The sequence below is a fragment of the Helianthus annuus genome, chromosome 3 (genome assembly GCF_002127325.2).
Source record: "Helianthus annuus cultivar XRQ/B chromosome 3, HanXRQr2.0-SUNRISE, whole genome shotgun sequence".
NCBI classification, from domain to species: domain Eukaryota; kingdom Viridiplantae; phylum Streptophyta; class Magnoliopsida; order Asterales; family Asteraceae; genus Helianthus; species Helianthus annuus.
Genome location: NC_035435.2, coordinates 136,706,924 through 136,733,547, shown reverse-complemented (window position 1 = coordinate 136,733,547; position 26,624 = coordinate 136,706,924). Strand labels below are relative to the sequence as shown.

Sequence of the window (26,624 nt, the reverse complement as noted above, 5' to 3'; positions counted from 1 at the left end):
CAACCCAAGCCAAATTCCCACCAAGCTATAGTTTTGCAAAAGAAATAAACACAAAGATCATTAGTTTGTTGGGTGGATCATACTTTATATCTCTTGTATGCATGGTTTCAATTTAATGCAACTTTAACGGGTTTCGACAATAATTTAAGAATTTTTAGTGAAATGGCCTTGTCCCTCGTATCCCACAAGTTTCTAATGTAGATTATCAAAATGTAGGCCAATTTTAACTAAAATGAGGCATTTTGACCAAAACGAGCCTTTTTTAACAAACTGGAGTCACAAGTTGTTTGAATTCAAAACTTTCTTTTTGCTGGTATAAGTTGACTTTCGGAAGTCAATGGGTCAACAAACAAATAGTCTCCCATACAATAACACCTAAATAATAATTTTGGAACCCATTTTGACCCGAACAAAACTGATACTTCATTAAAACAACCCACTATTACAACCCCATTTTGGCCAGAACGTGTTTCGACCGGAACATGTGAATCGTTACCCAGCCCTACCTTACCTGATCGACTTCATTTGCCAACATCTTAGACTCATTTATAAACATAAAAAACTTTAGGCAACCACCTTATGAAGATTTCTTAAACTCTTATATATCATGTCACTCTAATCAATTTCCAATTTTTTATTTTTTTTTTATCAAAGACTCATTCTTCCATTTGTAAAATCCTTAAGTTGTTCAACATCTCATCTTACAACTTTTTTTATCCCTTATTCAGGACATAACAAAAAACACCTTTTATAAACATCAACAACAGAACAACTTAAAACCTTGGTATAAAAAAGCACGAAGCGCACAAAAGCGATGAGGTCAAAAATCGAGGCGCAAATTGCCAAGCGCAAAAGCAGTTTTCTTATCTGAGGCGCAAATTATATGGTTTTTTATATATCCCACAGGTTTTTAGCTATAAATAAGTTCTCCAACTTAAAATTTCGGATATGCAAGCCAAGAACACTAAACAGGTCAGATTATAGCTCTTGTTAGCCGATAATCACAACCAACCAGTTATACATCAATATTCAAACCCTAATCTGTTCAGAAGTCATTAAACTCAAGAATCGAGGAACTTTTAAGCTAATATTTCTTACCAGTCGAACCCTAGACGCTGATGATTTGAATCGGCGACGACTTTCAGATCTAGCCACCGAACCATCTTTAGAAACATAATCAGGATTGATTACCAGTCATCGCATCAGCAGTTTCCGCATCGAGTTCATCAAATGCAAGTTATATCAATTCCAATCAATTTGATTAAACTTACAGTTACCTTGTCGAGATATAAAACTTTTAATAATTTCATTTGGTAGCAGCAGCTCCCACCGGTCAAGCGATGCTCTGCAGGGGTGAAATAGGTGTATTGGGTGATACCTACCCTGTTAGGCGAACCGGAACTGTTGTGCTTTTTAACCCACCAAAAACAGTCTCTAAAAACCAAAAACCTTCGATGCTTCTCGTCAACGGTTTTGTAGACTTTGTCATAATCAATTGCCCAATCCTCAAAAAGCGCCTTCAAGTCATCATCGGATATGTGCTACACGGAGCAATGACGGTAATGAATTAGGGTAACAGTTAACATAATAGAATAGCATAGAATGTTATAATCTATGTTGTCAAAAGCGCAAAAAGCGCGCGCCTAGGCGCCCGGGCGCAGCGAGGCGCACCTATAGCGCCTGGTGGTAGCCTAGGCGCAAAAATGAGTTTTTTTGAAAAAAACGCTGCTGAGGCGCAAAAAGGCGCGTGCCTAGGCGCAAAAAGGGTGCCGAGGCGCAGTGGATAAGCAGGAAAACTGAAAAAAATGAAACCGACTATTAGCTACATGATCTTAAATGGCATATATAATAGTTTTTTAATTTTATATGTGGAATCTTATTTATTTTCAAAGCATAACGTATTTTTTATATTTTTTCTCTATGTGCGCTTTTCTTAAAAAAACCCACGCTTTTTTTGCGCCTTGCGCCTAGGCTCCGGGCGAGGCCGATGCGCCTCGCCTGCACCTTACGTCTTTGACAAGAATGATTATAATGTTAAGAAATACCTCTTTACTGATTAATCCACAATAACTGTCGAATGGGAATTGATTTCTTCAATACGAGAGCCATCATCTCTGCCTTTAAAGATACGGACATTCAGATCTAGTGAAACAATAAAAAGACTAAAATGACTAAAACATTATGAATCGTATCTATAATAATAATAATGATAACAATCAGACAGATATGGTATCGATACGATCTGATATGATCGAAGAAATGCAAAAAAAAAAAAAAATGTTCTTTTTCTTGGAGTTGGACATATTTTGGGTTTAGATGGAATAATAGATAAAATAACCAAAATATATATTTTTGTAAAGTAGACATGTCCTTGTGAAATAGGAGTAAAAGTCTAACAGTAGGTGAAAAGGTGTATGAATTGTGAAAATCATTATCCTAAACCGCTTATCTGAGCCCTAAACAATCTGAAACAGAAGTTTATTAACAGTTCCAAACATTAAAAAATGATTATTGGGACTTGAAATCAACTGTCTAAATATCCAAACACCCTGATATACAATTTTTAACAATCATGCTTAGGATAACTTATTTTACCCATGTGACCTATTAAAATGGGTTAATTCGTTCCCTTTTCGGACATGTAACACATATGCTCCAATCAAGAACCACTATAAAAGAACCTACATTTACTTGACTTTTTCTAAGCATATAGTTCAAAGAATCTGCTTTGGGTTAAACATTTGCAAACAAAAGAGGTTGTAATTCATAATGTACTTTCCGACTTACGTTTCAGCAAAATATTCATCTAAACGGGCTGACTGGGGCTGAAAGATCCAGATTTTAGCGTAAGATGTTTTGAATGATGACTGTATTAGAAGATTTGTTCCCATCTACATTTACTTTCGTTAACTTTGCTTGAACTTGGAAATGAATATCCGTGATAGCAAAATAAAAGCACAAAATCATAAAGCTAAGATTTAGAAAGCGTTCTTGATATCCAGATACGAATATATGAACAGCTCCGCAGTAAACAAATAATAATTTCCATACAAAAAAGAGTAAATAATAAGTAGTAAAGGTTAGAAGAATTACTTTAATATAAGAATCCTCAATCGCACGCCTTCGCTTCCCATTCTCACAAGTCAACGACCCATACAGACTAATGTTGAGCCATAACATAACCTATTATAATGTCGTTTCATATATTTGTGGAAAGCGTTGCTGCATCAAAATGAAAATTTATTCGCGTGACTATAATAAGAATTAGAAATAAGGTGTCTGAACTCTTCCAGTCACATGAAAAAAGCAACAATGGGTGGGTCTCTAATCTACGCCTTAAAAGTGTCTAATCCACTTAATTAAAAGTTGATTAATGATTACTTGCTCTTAAATAATAAACTGGAGTAGATTTGGTGGGCAGAGTCTGAAGCAATCTGAGCATAATTGTGCCTCCACTTCTACTGGATAACCGAAAAGAATAACGACACGCAGTTAAAGAATAACCTATTATCTATTTTATACAAAAGAAATTACTGAAGGTAGGTTTACAATATCACAATAGTCTAGCATCCAGAAGTTAGAAACTCAACACATTTAGTAGCCTTGAAGGTTAAAGTTAAACCTTTGCTTCGATTTCTGATAGACGCTTTTAATGTAAAGCAACCTCTGATTCAGCCTCTGCCAAAGCATGAAGTTGCCTTAAGAGATCACCACCACCCCTGTGCATTAACAAATTAGATTTCAAGTCACATAAATAAAGGTATTTTCTAACATGGTTTCTCACTTAAACTACAAAATAGCCCGATTAAATACCAATGTACTTACTTAAGCTACAATAAAAAATGAAGATCAAATTTCAAATGAAAACGCAGCTTAATGTAGCAAAACCTACAATCATTTCCAAAATCAAACGAAAATGCCATTGAAATTGAAAATATCCAGATCCGGGTCATACAATTCAAAAAATTGCAACGAACAACTTACCTTCATCTCCATTGATTGAACAATCGTTGACATCAACATCGATGTACTTGCTTTAGTTAGTGTGTTTGTTAATAAGAACTCGAACATAGCTCACCTAGCACACAAAAATCATAAGGTCGAAAATATATTATTAAATCAAGATCCATTAATCAGCCCTAATATAAGAACCAAACAACCACATAATATAAGTAATCAGGACCTCAGATAAGCCCTAATTAGAAAACCGAAAATCTAACATTTGATTCATATGAGAGACGCCTCAATTGGTATTAGTGTTACCTGGAATCATTGCGTGATAGATGACGACGAGATCAAAATCCAATCCGAACCTTCTCATATATTTCTATCTAATATTCAAGAAACACCCACAAAACCTAACATCATATAAAGAAGAACCCTGTTTAAACTTTTGAAAAAGAAAATCAAAATCTGGTATAATCCCACAAACCCTAACATCAAATAAAGAAGAACCCTGTTAAAAAAAAAAGAAAAATCAAGTCAAAATCTGTTATAATCATGAGTTAAATATAGATAAAATCAAGAATACCCACATACCCAAACATCAGATAAAGAAGAACCCTGATAAAAAAATTAAAAAAAGAAAGTCAAAATCTGGAATAACCTTTAGAGGTTTGCCTTCCGGAGTTTAATCAATCAATAAGCTCTCTTTGAGATTTAAGCTTTGCCGAAACTTCAAACGTCAAATTCAATATCAACTCATCCGATTCGTGTAATGATTCCGGTAAGAAGAAGACGACATGGTTTTAGGGTTTCTTTGAAGTGATTTTGGAAAGAAGAGAGAATGAGGGAAACAGCTATTGATTGAGAATTAGGCGCTTGTGAAATTGAATAAGAAAGGAGAGAAAGGAAAATGCCGCCCAAATTCTCAATTCTCTGGCCAAAGAGAGCTGCCACATCATGGTCAAATAGTCAACCTTTATTTTGCTTTAGTATAATAGATAGATTTGACTTTCATTATTTATTAACATATGGTTTTAGCATTTTTTTTCCCATTCAATAATATGTGCCACATACCACCAATATGAAGATAATTAGGCGCTTAAAATTGGTGTTCCTTTCTGTTTAACATATTGCCGCCCAAAAACGTACAGCGAGAACTTAGCTATATTGCCTTTTTTTTATTGAAGTTGCTATAAGTTAAGGATTACGAACATGGACACTATTCAGTCCACACTCTAATCCTTTCCTTAAAAACAACAATCAAATCTTCATATATCGCAACCCAAGTTCTTTGGAAGAACAGAAACCTCTCTAAATACAAAACCTCACGAACACTAGACGTTTGCCACCCTCGAACCCACTCAAAAATCACTGATAACGCGCCTGAAATATTTCGCCGGATTCCTGCCGGAGCTACGAGTTGTCGCCAGAAACTCGAAGGAGAATCGGAGAAACGACCAGAAATCCTGTCGACGCCGTTTCGGTATAATTTTTCGTCAATGAGCTAGTGATGGAGTGGTAAGGGAGAGACCTTGTGTTCCAAGTGACCCAAGTTCAATTCCTGCCCCTAGCATTTAGTTTCTGCGGCACCTGGTGATGATGGGAGACTAGGCGAGTAGGCGGCGATCACTAGTTCGATCCTTGAACTGAGCGGGTTTTACCTCACCGCACTGTCGTGCCTTCGGGCGAGTGTTCACGGGCTTCGGCCCTAGGTGAGGGTTTTCCCCGGTTCGGAGAGCGAGTGTATCCCGATGTGGTGAATTTCGCCAGTAACCCATTTGGAGGATTCGTTGGCCGTTCAAAAAAAAAAAATAAACAACACTTTCAGTTCGTTAATAATCATAACATATATTATGATTTGGGATTATTCATCCATACTATGTTTATTATTATTATTATTATTATTATTATTTTTTTTTTTGAAAAGTATAATTAACTAGTATCCATATTTCATAAAATATAATACTTAATCTAGGTATATTGGAGCCGTGAAAGTAATTGAATTAGCATTTGGCAAGTTGTATGAAAAGTATATTTGATTAAGCATGGACATAAACTTTGTTTTTTTAGATACACAAACAATCGAGCAGTGCTCTTAATTTAAAACCATAGGCTAGAATTTCGAACAAGATACTTCAATAACCTAGTGGTTGGAAGGTGTACAAAAATATCGAAGGACTTGGGTTCGATGCTAGGCCTCCTCAATTTGCCTTAAATAGTGTTTAACGCTTACTTATATTTCTTCTTTTTTAAAAACCTTAGAATTCCTAAAAATAACTAACAGTTTAAATATTTTTTTTCTTCTTTCTTTTATTTTCTTTCATGTCTCTTTTATGATCAAACATTAAGGGATACGGAGTGGCAGCGGCAAAGCCGTTTGCCGCGCGGCAAACACCGCCGCCGACCAACATTGGTCGCGGCAAAAGATGAAATGCGGTGATGGATTACCGAAGCGAGAAAGAAGAAAGCTGCCAAATTTACTACCCCCCTAACGGTAATATTACCGTTTGATGTAAAAAAAAATGTTTTTTAAATTTTTTTTCACCCTATATATATACCACTCACACATTTTAAAAAAATACACATTTCTCTCTATACTCTCTCAATCTATTCTACACTTTGAAAAATATGGAAGGCTCAAAGAAGGGTGAAGGCAAGAAGAAAATGGTAGAAAACGGGAGATCGCAAAAAAATATGGATGGCCTTGTGATTTTTAGTTTTTTTTTTAAGTTAGATTTTATTAAAAATGTAATGTTTTATTTTTATTTAAGATGTAATGCTTTATTTTTAATTAAAATGTAATGGTTTATTTTTATTTTTAAAAAGTTTATTTTTTTTTCCATTTTATCTTAAATATAAAAAAAACATAAAATAAAAATAAAGTTTGCCACTCAGCAAGTGTTTAAACCAATGCCAACAATTTTCAGCAAAGTTTAAACACTTTTGCCAAATTGACATGGCGCGCTCTGATTGGTCGGTTTTTTCTTTTGCCACTTTAAAGTGTTTAACCACTCCTTATACCCTAAATAACAGTTAACATTTTTTTAACAATTCTTTTATAACATTAAATATTATTGAGGAGATAAAATATAATATCTAAAATTAATTTATAAACAATAAACATTAGGAATTATATTTAACCTACAAATTTTAACGAGATTCGTTATGTATTATTTTAATTATCTAGGATAACCGCTCCCGTTCCATCGGTTTCTAAATTGTTACTCGTGCGCTATTTTACAAGGAATCGAAAACGCAACCACTGTGAGTGAATCTTACAACTCCCCCCTTTTTTCCATTTTATTTATATGTTTTGGGGTGTGTCATGTGTCACAATGTTTTTATTGAATTTTACAAGTTCAATTCCGTGCAATTACCATTATGTGGAGTATCTATGCTATGTGTTGTTTGACTGTTTATGATGTTGGTGCATTTCATTCATTTTGGACATCACATCATCATAGGCTCGTCGTTTCCCCATTACCTATGGGCGGAACTTGACGTTGCCACCCATACGAGGTCAGCTCCGTTTGATTGAGCTTAGACCTTGCAGCACACCACAATACCGTGCAACATGCATACATTCATATGAATCATTATATTTGGTTTGTTTATTGCGAGGATGTGTTATGTGTTGTTTGGTTGTTTATCACTTGGTGCATTTCATACATTTTGGATATCACATCATCATAGGCTCATCGGTTCCCCATTACCTATGGGCGGAACTTGACGTTGCCACCCATACGAGGTCAGCTCCGTTTGATTGAGCTTAGACCTTGCAGCACACCATAATACCGTGCAACATACATTCATTCATTGGCACACCATAATACCGTGTAACATGCGTGCATTTATTGAATCATTTCAGTTGGTTTGTTTATTGTTTGAGATTGTGTTATGAGTTATGATATACGACATACAACATATTTACTTACATTGGTTAACGCACGTTTTCACAATAAATCAAACTTAAACATATTATTTTTCCAATAACAATAAGGTTCACTCGCCAACTTTTGTTGACCCAAAAACCATTTTTACACATGATACAGGTGAACAGGTACGAAGAGAAGATTGGACATAGGATGGGCCTTAGTTAACAAGAAACAGATTAGCTTAGTGTAGTTATGAACAATGTCTTGTGTTTGTAATTGTGTATTTGAATTTAATTGTTTCATGAAACCTTTGTTATGAATTAATGATTATTTAAAACAAGTAATAGCAAGTCATAAGCTCTTGGATCAACCCAATCATGCCCCGATCACCTTTTTCGCTACGGGTCGGGGTGTGACAATTTCTACATCTTTTTACACTGATTTCGACTAGATCTAAACACTTTTCAACTGATTTAACTTTTCTTCAACATTCTTCACTTTTTACTCAAAACCGTTAGAATCTGGACTCGTTCAGGCTCTCTACTCATTCTCTAGTAGAGAAACGGTCTGAGAACGGATTTCTACCAAAGACACGACCGATTCACGGGTTGAACATGAAACCCCGTCAAGAACAGTTAAGTCTGATCGAATGTGGTGATTCCCATCCGATCGACTGGGCTGAACTTGGAGTGGTTTCCGTTGTTTGACACGCCGTCACATCGTCTCGGTTAAACCGCAAAACTTTTCAACTTAACTGATTTTACAAGGTTTCAAAACATCAGATCGCCGATCGAATAGTCATTCGATCGGACTTGTAAGTTCAACACTTAAACAATTTTCCAAAACTTCAAAGAATATCAGCTTTTCAATCGAATAGCCATCCGATCGAATGGCCATCCATCCGGATGACCATCCGATCGAATGACTTGAATTATACTACAACGAAAAAATCAAAAGTTCAAACATTTTACAAACTCACCGCTCCAATCGAATGACCAGCCGACCGAATGGTCATCCGTCCGGATGACCATCCGTCCAGACGGTCATCCGATCGATTCACCATTCGACATTTATCTCGTTCAACGCACTGTTACACGATGTTCAACGCTTACACTATCGTTCTGTGATCAGGCTAATCTCCCACGCACTCCGTTCAATCCAAGATTGTGTTTATTTACTAAACACGAACAGCGAGTATACTCAAACCCTTTTTGCTTAACGCACTTTTGGGTGTTACATATGTTACGGTGTTACCTATATCAAATCACATCAACACACAACGCAAACACTTTCATACGCTGACCGCTCTCGCATGTTATACGTGTTTTCAATGAATGCTTGTTTGTTATGTTTACACAGTGATTGTTGCCTGACACCTTAGCAACGATAGTACTATAGTTTGGACTCCGCACCTATCGTGGACAGGGGTTGTTAAGGGTTTTACTTCACATGGTCACAGTGGTGACAATGTGTTGCGCATTCTACACTCGCAGTCATGTCGGTTGCATATGTCATTGTCGATAGCTTACTTGCTTCACATTTCTACGTGTTACTTGCTGGTTATGCGTAAACGTTTTCGCTATACTATATTTTATTAAACTTGTGTACTACCTTTACACTATGTGTATTGACTTTATGTTAACGTATGTGACATGTGTCTAGGATGCTATGTTTGCTGATCGTTTGTGGAATCAAGTTAGGTGGTCTAGAAACGTCATTCAAGAAAAATCTGAGTTGTCGGAACAATTATTTGTCTTTGAGAACAATGTATGCAATAACTATTTATGCTTTATATGTTTATGGTATGGGACGTGAACATTAAATATATTGTCACTAATAGTGTTATGGATTCTCTTGGACAATCTGTTTCGCTCAGTGCCGCGCCCCGATGATTCCGCCATCGGTTGGAGTGTGACATTTATAATGATGTTTAACTATTTTTTTTTATAATGCAACGGTCATATAGTCGTTCAAATCAATGCAAACTTTCAAAATCAAAACCAACGGTCATATTCAAACGATCAACTCACCTTTCCCCCATGCGGCAAACATTCCCCGAACCTGGACCTACCCGCGCGGCAAATGAAGACGGCGGCAGTGTTCCTGATCAGCAAAGGGCTTGCGAATGCCTTTGCCGATCCCACCCCGTACGCCTTAAGTTATAACTCTGAAATTTAGTAGTTGATATAATTAACTGTTCATTACCTTTCTCTATTATCATATTGATATAATTTAAAGAAAAAAGTACTAATGTAAAATTATTGGTAATGATGTGTCTTTTTCAAAATTAAAGAAAAATAGATGGTTTGTGTTGATTTACTCACTTAATTGCTCTCATGATTGATGATAAGTGTTTAATAAAAAGTCTATAGGCATAAATCATAATGTTAAAGATTATTATTTAAAAAAAAATCCTCAACTAATAATTCTTTATCATGAAAGAAACCTACTAGTTAATAGTTAAATCTAGTAGGGGCAAGCCTTTCGCAAGCTACTCGATATTGTCAAGCTGAAAGCTAGAATCGAGTTAATTTCAAACAAGTTTGAGCCTAAAATAAGTTTGTTTAATAACCGACCCTAGACCCGAGTTTCACTTATCAAGCTCTAGCTATCTTATGAGTCTGCTAATTATACAAATTTTATTTATTATATGTTTATATAATAATTATCATTTATAAAAACTATGATAAAAATAATAAAATGATATATATCATGTGGTATATAAAAAAATTCAACTAACGATATATAAAGTAATTAAAAATGTATATAAGTTAAATAATAAATAATAAATGAACCGAGTACGAGTTTAAGAAAAACTATTTATAAGCCAAGTTTGAGCTTTGAGAATAAAACAAACCAAACTCTGGTCAGACTCTGCCCATTTACACTTCTAAAAACTATATCTAGTCACATTTTATATGTGCATTATTGTTTTGGTTGTATCACAAGATTATATTTAGATAATATATATTATTATACTAACGATACATCTATACTATATAATAAAAGAAACCAATAAAGGGACACTTGTTATTATTCTAAATCATCCTTAATTATAGATAATTATTATTTAATTTATATTATAAATATTAATTAAATTAATATAAATCTTATCATCTCTTTAGTATATATTTTAGTTTTAATCTAATAATTTAATTTACTTGATATACTTATTATCATATATAACTTTAAACAATATATAAAAGTATATAACGTGAATGAAAAGTACAATATTATTATATATGAAATCCGAGCTACTAACTTCCGAACCACATTTAAATCCGTGGCTATAACGATAATGGGTGTTTATATATGCTCATCCGCCATATCTATATCTTCTATACTATATAATAAAAGAAACCAATAAAGAGACATTTGTCATTATTTTAGATCACCCTTAATTATAGATAATTATTATTTAATTTAAATAAATATTAATTAAATTAACATAAATCTTAATTCAACTCTAATTTATTGGCATAAACTTAACTTCAAATCGTAAAGTCTTATTTAAACTAGAAAACATTGTTTCACTTAACATATATAAACATGCATATTATATTATTATTTATTGTTAATGTAATTATTGTTAACTATGAGAAATTATATTAAACAAGTTATTAATCAAACCAAAAATTTAAAATAGTATTAACCTAATTTAAAAAATAATAAAAAATTTCATTTTGATTTAGAAAGATTTTTTTAACAATAGATAAACCCGTGTAATACACAACAGGGTTTTTAATAATAAAACATTTTTTATTTGCTATAAAAATTAGATTTATTCAACCCGTACAATACACGGAGTTTTTTTCAAATATAATTTTTTATTGTTTAGTATATAAAATTTCATTTCTTCCACCCGTGAATACACAGTTTTTTTTGGATATAACTATAAAATTACATTTATTCAAACAATAAACGAGGTTCTTAAAGATATAACTTTTTTTATTATTTAATATATAAAATTATATTTACTCAACACGTGTAATAAATGGGGGTTTTAAAAATATATTGTTTTTTATTTAGTATATAAAATTACATTTATTCAACTCGGGTAATACACGGGGTTCTAAGCTATTATAGTATAAAAGACAAACGTAAAAGATATGACAATAGACCTCACTAATCATGCATGGACTATTTCAATAATTACTTGTTAGATTGGCCAAATATATATTTTACAGAAATACCTTTTATAATACTCTAATTTCTAAATTAGTGTGTATAAGTATAATATCGGTCAAAGGTTACTAAAAAGGTAAAGTTGTCGTAAAAATTTTGATATATTGGTGCCGTAATTTGGGGTATTTACGAATATGACACTATGAGCCATGAGGTATTTAAATAACTTTGACCAATATGTGGACCCTAAAGCAGAAAGAAGAAAAATCAACCCCTTTTTTTACGGCTTTAAATTATGATTTTAATTTTTCAAATAAATGTTTCAATTCAAAATGATGATATAAATTTGCATTTATAACTATGACAAAACATTGAATGAAATTTACCTTTCAAAAAAAAAAAAAAAAACTGTGACAAAATATTAAAGACATAAGTTCTACATATAAGAATAAAAAATATATATTCGAACTTTTACTTTTATATTTTCAACAATAATATAAGAGAATTTCATATACATTCGAATATGCTTATGAATTCGTCCATCGATCTATTCAACCAAATGATGTTTGGAAACGTATGACGATTTTATGATAAAAAAGCACTCAAGTTAATCTTAAATAGTGTTAATTGAACGGTATGTAATTTTTTTTTTGATTCAACCACTATAAGCCTCCAATTTCAAAGGATCAAAATTAAAATAAAACTTTGTAACTTCAAAAATTATAAAAAGGAAAACAATTGTTACCGTTTTGGGTATCAGTTAGGTATGTGAAACAAATGTCTTAGTCTTAGACATGAAGCAACATGTGGCCGCTTAATCAGCAAAGAGCATTATAGGGTTTGAAGTTAAAAATTGGTGTAGTGGTATAATGCCCCAATAATAATTACCCAATTATTATCTCTTTTAGAAAAATACAATAAATAAATAAGTTGGAAATTTGTTATTGGTCAAACTTTGAAACTTTTGAACAATCCGGCGTTTTAATCAAAACACCCAACAAAAAAACGCCCCGGGGGTGGTGCGCCAGCCTGTTGGGGGCGTGGATGGGGCAAAAAAACGCCCAAATTAGCACCCACTACGGATAATCTTAGCTAAATATATTTATTAAAAAAAAAACCTTTCCTCTAATTATACTAGCAACCCCTCAACTTTGTCTCTACCTTACTTATTTAAAGTTCAATTTGAATTTAATCAAATATAAAAACCTACAATTTAACCTTTTAATCAACACGTGATATGCAATACACTTTCTATTTTAATAAAATAGAATAGAATGACATCTCTTCTGGTAATTAACAATAACACTCCCAAATATTTTTATACAATGAAAAATAGCAATATTACACTTGGATGGCAATATTACACTTGGATGGCCACAAAACAACTTTTCTTCTCCTGTTGGCTCACTTATTCTAAGTTCTAACACTGCCCTGACGATCAACTCTATGGAACTCAATGGTTATTGTTAGTGGTAGTAGTGGTTTAGTAGTAGGCTTAGTGGTGGTTAGTCTTAGTAGTCATTCTCTGTTACATCCTTGTAAAGCTATAAATATGCCAAGTGTGTGGAATGTTTAATTAAGCATGATATTAATGAACTAAATCTTAAAACCTCCTTGTCTCTACTTTCTTTCTTCTAATAACTATACACATCAATATCCTTACGTGGTCGGATATGGCATCATGTAACACACAAGATGACACCAAATCCCAACTTCCAAGTATATTTCATCGCGGTCTTGCAAGTGCTCATCCAAACTTCCTTGCGTCTCGCGTGTGAGACCCTATTGTTTATGTTGTTCAATAAGCTTGTCTTTATATACACCCCCTTCATGAACGGTGAACCTTATTGTAACGCACTAACGCCCACAAACCTTATTACTCGTTATCTCAAAGGCATAAAATGATCAGTTCATATTCATCTTTCTTCATTGTGATTTACGTTAATGTTTGAAGATAAGTAGATGGTTCCATTACTTGTTTGGAAATTACAATGAATATATCTGCAGCAGGATCACGAAAAAATGTTTATCTATTTCTCTCTTCTCTTCTACCATGGTTCTTGTTCATTTACAGAAGTTATGTTCAGTAAATAGCCAAGCTACAATCAATTCCAACCTTATATCCAGAAATGAAAAGAACAGAAAAATACAGGCATCTAGAAACAAAAATGTGTCTTTGACTGCTGCTGTTTTTTGTTTGCATGTCTGTCAGTTAGTTACATACTGAATATCTGCATGTTCTCTCAACCATTCAAGAACTTTTGCACCCTCTAATATCTCTTGCACCTAACAACATTCGATGAAAAGACAACGTAGAACGGTAGATATTAAGATTCTATATCAAAAATGCGTATCTCGTGTAACATGTTTAGGGTTTATGCACTGATGATTATGTTTCACATGCATGTAAGATGCTAGCTGTCGAAATTCTCTTCAAAAGTGCATGTGATTTGCTTTTTCATAGTAAAATATAGAAAATATGATGGTTTTATATATAATTGATGCACACTAGGTGTTGAATTTTTTTGGTAACCATGAGAACCCGTTACCGATAAACTCATGGACCCCACCAATACTTACATGGTTGTTGAAAATTTGTGCAGAGAAAAAAAAACAAAATTTTATTAGGAACCATTAAAATACCTGTGCTTGAATGCTTTCTTCATCATACTCCTGATTGTGTTTTTTAAACTCGGCAATAGAGTTCTCGACCTCTTTCACAAGATCATCAGTTGAAAACTAATAAAAAAACGATTTATGTCGGTGATTTATAACTTTTATATCAGTACGTATTTGGTTATAAATTTAATCATCAATGAAAAAAAAAACTTGAACCTGCAGATTTTCACGTTTAAAAATGTCTGCAACAGCAAGACTCTGCTTGATTATATTTTCTATGTTCCCCCTCTCGTATTCCAAGAACTCTTTTACCGCTTTTGGGCTTGAAAGTGCTTCTATTTGCTCTTCGTTCAGTTTCATATTTGACTGCATGTACATAAAATGAAACACAGTACACAGGATCACACATTGACTTTTCAGGGTCAATATAATTCTTTTAACTACCTACAAATATTACAAAAGAAGCAAATACAAGGAAACTTAAAAAAGATAGAGTAAAATGCCATTTTCGTCCCTGAGGTTTGGCTAGTTTTGCGACTTTCGTTCAAAGGTTTGTTTTTCCTCATTTGGAACCAAAAGGTTTGAAATCTTGCCATTTTCATATGGCTCGTTAACTCCATCCATTTTTCTCCGTTAAGTCAAGGGTATTTTCATCTTTTTTGTTGACTTAAATGGCAATTCGGTCTTTTGAATACTTGTACATTATGCTAAATGCTTGTACATAAAGTGAAAAGGACCGAATTGCCTTGTAAGTTAACAAAAAAGACGGAAATACCCCTGAATTAACGGAGAAAAATGGATGGAGTTAACGAGCCGGATGAAAATGGCAAGATTTCAAACCTTTTGGATCCAGATGCGGAAAAAACAAACCTTTGGACGAAATTCGCAAAACTGGCCAAACCTCATGGACGAAAATGGCATTTTACTCAAAAAGATATTATACCTGTATTTGTAGTAGTTTGTCTCCATAAACCTGCATGCCATGCTCTTCAAACAACGATTCAGGAATTTCAACTTGAATCATCTGGAATAGAGATTCACAACAACTTATTAATATCAAATAAGTAAATAATTATTAATTATTCCTTGTAGAAAATTAACACCTTTTGAAGCTGGTCAAGAATAACGTTATCAGTTGCTTGATTTTTAGCTGTTTTTTCCAGTTCTATACAACTCTCTAACAATGACTCCTTAACCTGAAAAAATCCATACATCAAAAGAAAGCTTTAATCTAACATACGAACCACATGATGCCAAAATATGCAGATGAGATGAAGTATCTGTAGAAGTGAAAAATGGTTGTGTCGGGCATGCTGGGTAACATGTCTAATGGATTTGGCTTGGAGTAGTTCGTTTTCTGTATGGGTCAACGGGCCAGGTCGAGTTGAATTAAGTTGTTCCACAAACACGTTTTGTTCATTTTTTTGGTACACGGATAGTCCCTATGGTTTACCAAAATTTTGGATTTGGTCCCTAGCCTTCCAAAAGTACACGGATGGTCCCTGTGTTTTGCACTTTGTAACGCATTTAGTCCTCAGCCAACAAATATAAAGGTTTTAGGCTTTTAGCATGTCCAAGTTAGGGACTAGATGCATTACAAAGTGCAAACCACAGGGACCATCCATGTACTTTTGGAAAAAGTTGGCAACTAAATGTGTTACAAAGTGTAAACCACAGGGACCATCTGTGTACTTTTAAAAATATAGGGACCAAATCTAAAATTTTGGTAAACCACAATGACTATTCGTGTCGTTTACTCTTTTTTATAAGCACTCAGAAGCATTAATTGCGATTACAAAAGAAATACTATTAAAATAACAATCTAGAGCTTTGGATGATAACATTTTAGGTGTTTGTGTGTATTAAAAACAGACTAGACCTAAATTTTTATTTGACCCATTTGCCCTGTTTGAGATAAACTACAACCCAAATTGATTCATATTAGTAAATGTGACGAAAATTGACCCATTTCAACTCGACCCATTCTTCAGTTAAAAAAAAGGAGTAAAGTACACGGATGGTCCTGTAGTTTACCAAAATTTTGGATTTGGTCCCTAGCTTTCCAAAAGTACACAGATGGTCTTTGTGGTTTGCACTTTATAATGCATTTAGTCCCCAACTTTTTCCAAACATACATGGATGGTCCCTGTGGTTTGCACTTTGTAACACATTTAGTCCCTAACTTGGACATGCTAAAACCTTTAGATTTATTGGCTGGGGACTAAATGCATTACAAAGTGCAAACCACAGGAAACGTCCGTGTAGTCGTGTACTTTTGGAAAGCCAGAGACCAAATCCAAAATTTTGGTAAACTACAGGACCATCCGTGTACTTTACTCTATAAAAAGGTAGAGGTGAATTGTATATAACCTGCTTGATATTGGTGCATCCAGGAAGAAGCTTATCGGCAATAGCATCATTCATCTCCGGCAATTCTCTATAAAAGAGCTCTTTACATTCAACCTAGCAACAAAATAAGCACATAAATTCCCCTTAAATTTCTCTTTACACTTTCATCATCATAGTTTTTAAGGATGAAACTTACAGTAAACTGACAAGAAAGACCACGGAGATCTTCTTGTTCCCACGAATCTGGAAATACAAGCGGGAAAGATTTTGTTTCACCTCCTTGAATTCCGATTATGGCGTCAAGAAAACCAGGAACGACCGTATCTCCATCTTCTGTATCAAAACGGAAACCTGCACATACAAAGAATGTGACCTTACTTGACTGAAAAAGTCAAAGAATTAGAGTTTGACTTAGAAGAGTGGATGCATATACCTTTACTCCCTGCAGCTGGAACGTCTTTCACTTGTGATCCATCTTGTTCCACTGTTGTTGCTGATATATCCAGAACGGCAACATCACCAACCTATGGACATTGCGATTCAGCCCATTTATTTTTATTTTTATTTTTTAAAGGTCGGATTATCATGATTAAAGGATGCTAGAGGTGGCAAGATGGACGGGTTTGGTAATGGCTGAAATGGATCAATTAATCTAATAAGGTTCCTGGGCCAGGTCAGGGTGGGTCAACCCACAAACACTTTTTTTTGTCCATTTTGTAAGCTTTTATGAATCCATAATTCGTCAGTTATAATTACAAAAATTTTATTGTTATAAGGAAAATAGGATTTAAATAAACCCAACTATTACCTATTGGCCAGCAACAGTCCCAACTAACTAAATGTTTGTGACAGCCCCAACTTTTAACCTATTTTCTCCCAACGAGCTTTTTCTAACTAAGGTCTAACCCCGTTAGTTTTTTGCTGAGGCGGACTTCTTATGTGGCAAAAAAAGTCAAAATTTTGATGACGTGGACTGCTTACATGGCAAAAAAGTCAAACTTGTGTTGACGTGAACTGCTTATGTCGCAATGTTTTGATGACATGGACTACTTATGTGGCAAAGTTTTAATTATGTGGCGGTCCACGTTAGCAAAAACTAACTGGGTTAGACTTAGGCCTCAGCTAGAAAAAGTGCGTTGGGAGAAAAAAGGTTAAAAGTTGGGACTGTCACAAAGCATTTCGTTAGTTGGGACTGTTGCCGGCTAATAGACTTCAGGTGACTTTCAACCTATTTGACCCCGTTTCCTATTACCTAAAAACTTATTTGATCCATTTGACACGTTAGAGAAAAAACACAACCCAAATCATCTTTTATAGGTAAATGGGTCAGAATTGCCACCTTTAAAGATTATATACCAAATTATATAATCAAATCTTGAATATTTCTACAAGAATTTGGGAATGTTAATTGAAAACTGGAAAGAAGGGCTTCTAAAGCATAAGTACCTGTAGTCCTCTATTTGTGACAATTCTCATTGTACTTAGAGTCTTGTAACGACGTTTTAACTCTCGTTCAGCAGCTGTTTTTGCCTCTATTTCACTGTCAAGCTCAACTACAACTTTTAAATTCTTGTAGCCATCCTCTGGAACCCATTTCACTTCAGGTGCTACATCCACGACAACATCGTATCTATACCCACAACAATAGTGACATCAAGATTAAAAACCTGTATAAATACTTTTAAACGAGACGCCCATATTTAACTATAAGGATTAGATCTTTGACATACCTTAAAATGTCCAAAGAAGTATAAGTTTTTTCCATTTCAGAGAATGTTGTTGTGATGCGAAGCGAGTCTTTCAAAGCCCGCCCTTCTACCTGTTAAACACGATGCTCAAGATTATGGGATCATTATATGTTAACTTGAATCATAGATGCAGAAACAGTTTACTTGAAGAGTTTATTGCTTCGTAAACGTGTGCATAATTAACAAATTTCATCACTTATTGGTTTCTAGTTATCAGAGTGCATTAATATTTCTAGACGACTGTTGAACCCCTCTTTTTACGATCCAAAATTCATGCATTCGAAAATTGAAACAAGATACACAACGTACCGATGACATGGCATGTGGAAGAGTTCTCTTTAGAATAGCTTCAACAGCTGCCTTGTTGACACCATCCTTCCCAATATACCTTACGAGAGCCTCTTCTGGAACTTGCCTACCAGGACGGTATCCTGGAACCTAAAGATATAGCCAAAAAAAAAAAAACATAGCGATGAACATGATAAAACTCATTATAAGAACACAAACAAAATGAAGCATGCAAAATAAAAAATAGCGCCAAAAAACGGTTAAGAAAAGCTAATTGTACCGCTGCCCTCTTCATAAACTCATCTATGACCATGTCGTAACAATCTTCACATACAACGGCTGGAACTTCTACGCTTAACCGAATCTGCAGACTTCAACGGGTTAAATCGCAAGAAAAAAAACAGCAATTACACAGGCACAGATATACAATACTCCTTGCTTTCCAAAAGAACATCTACCTTTCAAAATTTGATGTAAACCGTAGTAAATTTCAAATACAAAATTGGATTTTGTCTCTTATTTATCACCACCATGCTTCTATTTGCAATGCTTGTGTTTAAAAAGGAGCAATAGTAATAATAATTTCACTGAAGACTTTTAACAAACAGCTTCAATGCATATGACTAAAAGTTAAAACATACTAAACTATAACTTAATTTTCCCCCATCAAACACTGAGTGATCAAAGGGTATGTCAAAATATATATGAACATCCATCAAACATTACAAGAAACTAAAGTAGCTTACTCTGCAATTGGGTTCTTGGATTTCTTTAACAATAAGATCCGCGGGTAGAGGGTCTTTAACGACGTCATTAACGGCCTGTGCGAGGCAAACTGATAACTTTCTTGGGGAATGAGATAGTTGGTGAAATGTAGGAGAAATTTTGAGAGAAGTGAACTGATTGGTGGGTTTTAAGGAATAGGGCATGATGATTGAAGAAATTGGGGGAGAAATGAGAAAAGATTTGAAATAGAATGACTTTGGAGGAGCTGAACTGCAGAGCTCCATTGTTGCAGCAGATGTTTCAACTTTGAAGCTCTGTAGTTGAAGATAGCAGGCAGCTTAATTGGATAGGAATATGATGTTGAAATACGGTTTTCATTTTCTGAATTAGTCCGGTTTTTTTCCCGGTTTATTTTTTTATTTTTTTATTTTTGGTAATAGTATATACTGGTATTGGAGTATAGATAACTTCACCCAAACAGTTACCCACTTACCCCCCGGTTAGAATCCACTAACCGATTTGAAACAGACCAGTTATGCACGATTTGATATATGGTTTGGTCTGATTTGGGTCAGGTTCAAATCCAGAGATCTAAACATCATTTTTTATCTTTTGTGGTAAAATTCAGTCTTACATTGTTTGCTCATATGTCATGATTTTATGACAGATACAATTAGGTCCGGCAATCTAGACCCAGAGAAAGAGAAACAAGCTGAAATGAACAATTTTTTATTCCTGATTTGGGTTGAGATGGGCGGTGAATATCCAAAAAGTGGACCGAACACTGGTTCAACCACGATCAGATCTTGAAAGTCTGAAAAGTGAAACCTACACAAGTAACAGACCGTTAGACTCGCCGCAGAGGTGGGAGGGCCACTCTACGACCACCCTCCGGCATGAGGATGAGTATTTTTTTTTGAGATAGAATAGGGACGAGGGTTCAGAAAATCGTAGTTGAGGTGTACTTTGAGAGGGTATTTATATTAGCTAGCTTTAGATGACGTCATCCGGTAGGACGCTCTTTATGATGTGCGTCCTTTTATTGTGAGGGGGGACGGACCTTCTTGGTATTGGTATAGGTGCCTTGAGTGTCCAGACTCAACATGAGTACATATCCGTTCGGCCTCTAGCAGAAGTCCGGACTCGGTCATGTAGTTACATGCGTTAGGCTAAAAGGGGTAGAGGAAAAATAGGTTACTATTTTGACAAGTGATAATTGGTCTACAAAGTAAGTGTGATTGGTCCAGATTCCAACAAAACAACATTAGTATCGATATTATCGGAATTGTTACCGGTGTTTATTTTTATGATTTTCGTTCGATGTAAAATACGTGGCGATATTCTTTTAACTTTTAAGCATATCACAACTTTATTTTTTTGTTTTCACTTTCGGTTGTTATACCATACCGAATTACCCAACCCCTTTCAACCAATCATAATTTTTTTACCACTCTCCAGGTGTTTGAATCACTGCTAGTGATTGAATGCAAAATGAGGAGTTGAATGGGGACTTGACATGTCATGATATTATTAGTTAGACAGTAACTCAAATATCCTAAGGTGATTGAATGATACCCTCCACTTTAAAAGGGAAAGGAATAGTAAATTTTGCAGATTTATGTTTTCAAGGCTTCACTTTGCTTTGCTGGAATCCATGTTCTAATAAATTATCTATACTACTTTAATAAGGATATTAGAAGGACAAGATGGTAATTGAACAAGGTGTTGAAAAAACACTGAATGCACAATGTACAACTGTTAAGGCACAAGAAAACACAAACCCTTTTACCCTTTACAAGGGTATACATCGGCCGTCCATCTATACTACTTTCTCACACGGATCAACATCGGGACCGTCCATTTGACTTCACACGGATCACCATATGCTTTCTCTCTCAATGCTCACACATCTCACAAAACAACATCAGATCTTCTTCTCTCTCTTCTCTCTCTCTTTTCTCTCTTCTCGGCGATCTAGGGTTTCATGAGATCTATCACCAGATCCGTTTGAATCTATCACCAGATCCGTTTGATGAGCAGATCAAGGGTTTCATGAGATGTTCTGGCAAGGGATCCACAGATTTGAACAAGGGATCCGTTTTATCTGGCAAGGGATCCACAGATTTGAACAAGGGATCCGTTTGATGTTCTGATAAGTTGCTTTATCTTTAATCTTGATGTAGATTTGTTAGTAGATATCTTACCATGTTCTTCTGTGATTGTTACTTTTCAGGTGAAGCGGTTGACGGATGTTCGAAGGACGAAATCTGAGGTTTACGAAGGATTTTTTCATGTGTTTTGTGATGAATCGACTCAGGTTAGGTTCTAAATGTTGATTTATCTTTAATCTTGATGTAGATTTGTTAGTAGATATCTTACCATGTTCTTTTGTGATTATTACTTTTCAGGTGAAGCGGTTGACGGATGTTCGAAGGACGAAATCTGAGGTTTACGAAGGAGTTTAGCATGTTTTTTGTGATGAATCGACTCAGGTTAGGTTCTAAATGTTGATTTATCTTTAATCTTGATGTAGATTTGTTAGTAGATGCGGTTATTTCAAATTAGGTTGAAAGTCTTGTGATATTTGAATTTGTATTTTTGGTGATGATAGTTAGATTAATTTCAGATATGACATAGTGAAAGGATAAATTGTTTTTGTAGTTTTGATTTTACTGTGTTCTGTTATATTTTGATCTTTTCCTTCATTTTTGGGACTGATAAGTGTCATGGTTGTGTGATAATTATGATATTTAGGTCATTTAGATATGGAATTGTGAAAAGATAGATTGTTATGTATTTTTGATTTTGGTTTGTTCTGTGGGATGTTCGATGAGCAGATCTAGGGTTTCATGAGATGTATCACCAGCTTTATCTGGCAAGGGATCCACAGATTTGAACAAGGGATCCGTTTGATGTTCTGATAAGTTGCAATGAGTGTTATATATCTTACCATGTTCTTTTGTGATTCTTATCTTTAATCTTGATGTAGATTTGTTAGTAGATGCGGTTATTTCAAATTAGGTTGAAAGTCTTGTGATATTTGAATTTGTATTTTTGGTGATGATAGTTAGATTAATTTCAGATATGACATAGTGAAAGGATAAATTGTTTTTGTAGTTTTGATTGTACTGTGTTCTGTTATATTTTGATCTTTTCCTTCATTTTTGGGACTGATAAGTGTCATGGTTGTGTGATAATTATGATATTTAGGTCATTTAGATATGGAATTGTGAAAAGATAGATTGTTATGTATTTTTGATTTTGGTTTGTTCTGTGGGATGTTCGATGAGCAGATCTAGGGTTTCATGAGATGTATCACCAGCTTTATCTGGCAAGGGATCCACAGATTTGAACAAGGGATCCGTTTGATGTTCTGATAAGTTGCAATGAGTGTTATATATCTTACCATGTTCTTTTGTGATTCTTATCTTTAATCTTGATGTAGATTTGTTAGTAGATGCGGTTATTTCAAATTAGGTTGAAAGTCTTGTGATATTTGAATTTGTATTTTTGGTGATGATAGTTAGATTAATTTCAGATATGACATAGTGAAAGGATAAATTGTTTTTGTAGTTTTGATTTTACTGTGTTCTGTTATATTTTGATCTTTTCTTTCATTTTTGGGACTGATAAGTGTCATGGTTGTGTGATAATTATGATATTTAGGTCATTTAGATATGGAATTGTGAAAAGATAGATTGTTATGTATTTTTGATTTTGGTTTGTTATGTGGGATGTTCGATGAGCAGATCTAGGGTTTCATGAGATGTATCACCAGCTTTATCTGGCAAGGGATCCACAGATTTGAACAAGGGATCCGTTTGATGTTCTGATAAGTTGCAATGAGTGTTATATATCTTACCATGTTCTTTTGTGATTCTTACTTTTCAGGTGAAGCGGTTGACGGATGTTCGAAGGACGAAATCTGAGGTTTACGAAGGATTTTCGCATGTGTTTTCTGATGAATCGACTCAGGTATGTCACTCGCAACTCGCAAGGAAACCTTTTTTTAGGATCTGAATTTAATTAGTTATACCTTTGGTTAACGACTGTCACGATCACTATTATTACAGAACAAGCTCACTCCGATCTTCTGGCTGCCGGAGAAAGTGTATCTGCTTGGAGAGTCTCGGAATTGGCTTTGGCGACGCTGAACGCTGCTTCATTCGAATCGATGGGGGCTTCATATGCAGAATGTTCCCTCACTTAGTGGTCTCATGCTCACTCAAGCAGAGGTAAAGTAAAGTTTATCATCATTCATCAATTTTCTTTTCTTTTTTGTTTATAATAAAGGTTTTTATATTTGCAACTTGACAAAATGTGATTTATATTAAATTTATTTTAAGTTAATAGGGTACTGGTTATAACTAATATCAAATCTTTACTAATACTTGATTTCTTTTTATGATGGTTGACTTTGCGAGAACTAACGGAGCATTAGTGTCAAGAATGGGCTGAGATTCGAATTCAGTCGGTTTTTCGCTCTTTTTTGGTAATTTCTAAGCCTTGAATATTAATTTTTAACATGCTATGCTACTGAGAGAATATAAACTTGACTATATTCTCTGTTTTTTGATCAGAGGTAAAGTAAAGTTTATCATCATTCATCAATTTTCTTTTCTTTTTTGTTTATAATAAAGGTTTTTATATTTGCAACTTGACAAAATGTGATTTATATTAAATTTATTTTAAGTTAATAGTGTACTGGTTATAACTAATATCAAATCTTTACTAATACTTGATTTCTTTTTATGATGGTTGACTTTGCGAGAACTAACGGAGCATTAGTGTCAAGAATGGGCTGAGATTCGAATTCAGTCGGTTTTTCGCTCTTTTTTGGTAATTTCTAAGCCTTGAATATTAATTTTTAACATGCTATGCTACTAGAATATAAACTTCACTATATTCTCTGTTTTTTGATGTGTTTTGTTATTTTTATGCTTTTTGTTTTTTAACTGATCTTAACCCATTTTGACTTATGCTACAGACAAAAAGGGATCAAGATCGGGACCGTCCATTTGACTTCACACGGATCACCATCTGCTTTCTCTCAACCCATTTGACTTATGCTACAGACAAAAAGGGATCAAGATCGGGACCGTCCATTTGACTTCACACGGATCACCATCTGCTTTCTCTCTCAATGCTCACACATCTGACAAAAAGGGATGCCAAAAGCAGGGAAGTACAATCTACAGGAAAAAGCAACACTTTACTTTTGTGTGAAAGACAGCTTGCTTGCTGCAGTCTCTATAATATATCAACACTCTTCCATACACTGTTTGAAAGACAGCACTGCTTCCTTCAGTCTCTATAAATAATCCAGAGATATCTACACTCTACTCACACTTTACAAACTCTCAACTACACTCAACTGAAATTGTAAGTTTATCTCAGTTGAATAATCCTACTTTCAACACATCAACTTAACAACTTCTATTTGCTTCGATTTCAGAATATATCAACTCTTTGCATTCGGATCTTGCGTTGTTTCTCGGCTCTCACATCAAGGTTTTAAAATTTTTGTCGGCTTTTCACATCTCCCTCTTGCATTGTTGTAAGTTCTTTCAAATATGACATAGTGAACGGATAAATTGTTTTTGTGGTTTTTATTTTACTTTGTTCTGTTATATTTTGATCTTTTCCTTCATTGTTGGGACTGATATGTGTCATGGTTTTGTGATACTTATTATATTTAGGTCATTTTTGGGGATGATAAGTGTTGTAGTTCAAAGAAAATTATGATAGTTAGGTCAATTTTAGATATGGAATAGTGAAAAGATAGATTGTTATGTACTTTTTATTTTAGTTTGTTCTGTGGGATGTTTTGATATACTTTTTCATTTTTCGGGATAGTGAACGGATAAATTGTTTTTGTGGTTTTTATTTTACTTTGTTCTGTTATATTTTGATCTTTTCCTTCATTGTTGGGACTGATATGTGTCATGGTTTTGTGATACTTATTATATTTAGGTCATTTTTGGGGATGATAAGTGTTGTAGTTCAAAGAAAATTATGATAGTTAGGTCAATTTTAGATATGGAATAGTGAAAAGATAGATTGTTATGTACTTTTTATTTTAGTTTGTTCTGTGGGATGTTTTGATATACTTTTTCATTTTTCGGGATAGTGAAAGGATAAATTGTTTTTGTAGTTTTGATTTTACTTTGTTCTCTTATATTTTGATCTTTTCCTTCATTTTTGGGACTGATATGTGTCATGGTTTTGTGATACTTATTATATTTAGGTCATTTTTGGGGATGATAAGTGTTGTAGTTCAATGAAAATTATGATAGTTAGGTCAATTTTAGATATGGAATAGTGAAAAGATAAATTGTTATGTACTTTTTATTTTAGTTTGTTCTGTGGGATGTTTTGATATATTTTTTCATTTACTTAGTTCTGTTATGTGTCATGGTTTTGTGATATGTGTACTTAGTTTTGTTATGGAATAGTGAAAAGATAAATTGTTATGTACTTAGTTCTTTTCCTTCATTTTTGGGACTGATATGTGTCATGGTTTTTTGATAATTATGATATTTAGGTTCATTTACTTAGTTCTGTTATATTTTGATCTTTTCCTTCATCATTGCAGGAATTTTTTTTTAAAACAGTACTGTATTCAAAGCAAAATAAAACGCCGTATTCACAAAACAATACTGTATTCACAAAGCTGTATTCAAAACAATACTGTATTCAAAACAATACTGTATTTAAAACAATATTGTATTCACAAAGCTGATTGTTATAGTTATTATGTATGTGTGTAAATTATAGTAAATTGTTTTTGTAGTTTTGATTTTACTTTGTTCTGTTATATTTTGATCTTTTCCTTCATTTTTGGGACTGATATGTGTCATGGTTTTGTGATAATTATGATCTTTTCATTCATTTACTTTGTTCTGTTATATTTTGATCTTTTCCTTCATCATTACAGGAATTTTTTTTA

The 26,624-nt window shown here is 34.0% G+C and overlaps 1 protein-coding gene and 1 long non-coding RNA gene across 2 annotated transcripts; one reads left to right on the top strand and one right to left on the bottom strand.

Annotated features, from left to right (window-relative positions):
- Positions 1-13,957: 13,957 nt before the first annotated feature.
- Positions 13,958-20,063, bottom strand: LOC110929714 (trigger factor-like protein TIG, Chloroplastic). Its single transcript, XM_022172892.2, has 13 exons — positions 19,696-20,063; positions 19,230-19,313; positions 18,971-19,099; positions 18,644-18,732; positions 18,360-18,543; positions 17,347-17,437; positions 17,110-17,264; positions 16,935-17,027; positions 15,668-15,760; positions 15,508-15,588; positions 14,781-14,930; positions 14,589-14,684; positions 13,958-14,231 (listed from the first exon to the last, which is right to left on the bottom strand). Exons 1-13 carry the CDS (start codon positions 19,957-19,959, stop codon positions 14,154-14,156), a joined length of 1,587 nt encoding a protein of 528 aa, XP_022028584.1. The 5' UTR covers positions 19,960-20,063; the 3' UTR covers positions 13,958-14,153.
- A 4,281-nt stretch (positions 20,064-24,344) lies between these two features.
- LOC110928002 lies at positions 24,345-25,334 on the top strand. The gene is made up of 3 exons (XR_002586062.2): positions 24,345-24,514; positions 24,663-25,057; positions 25,131-25,334. It is a non-coding gene; the product is annotated as an uncharacterized LOC110928002 (long non-coding RNA).
- The last annotated feature ends 1,290 nt before the right edge of the window (positions 25,335-26,624 follow it).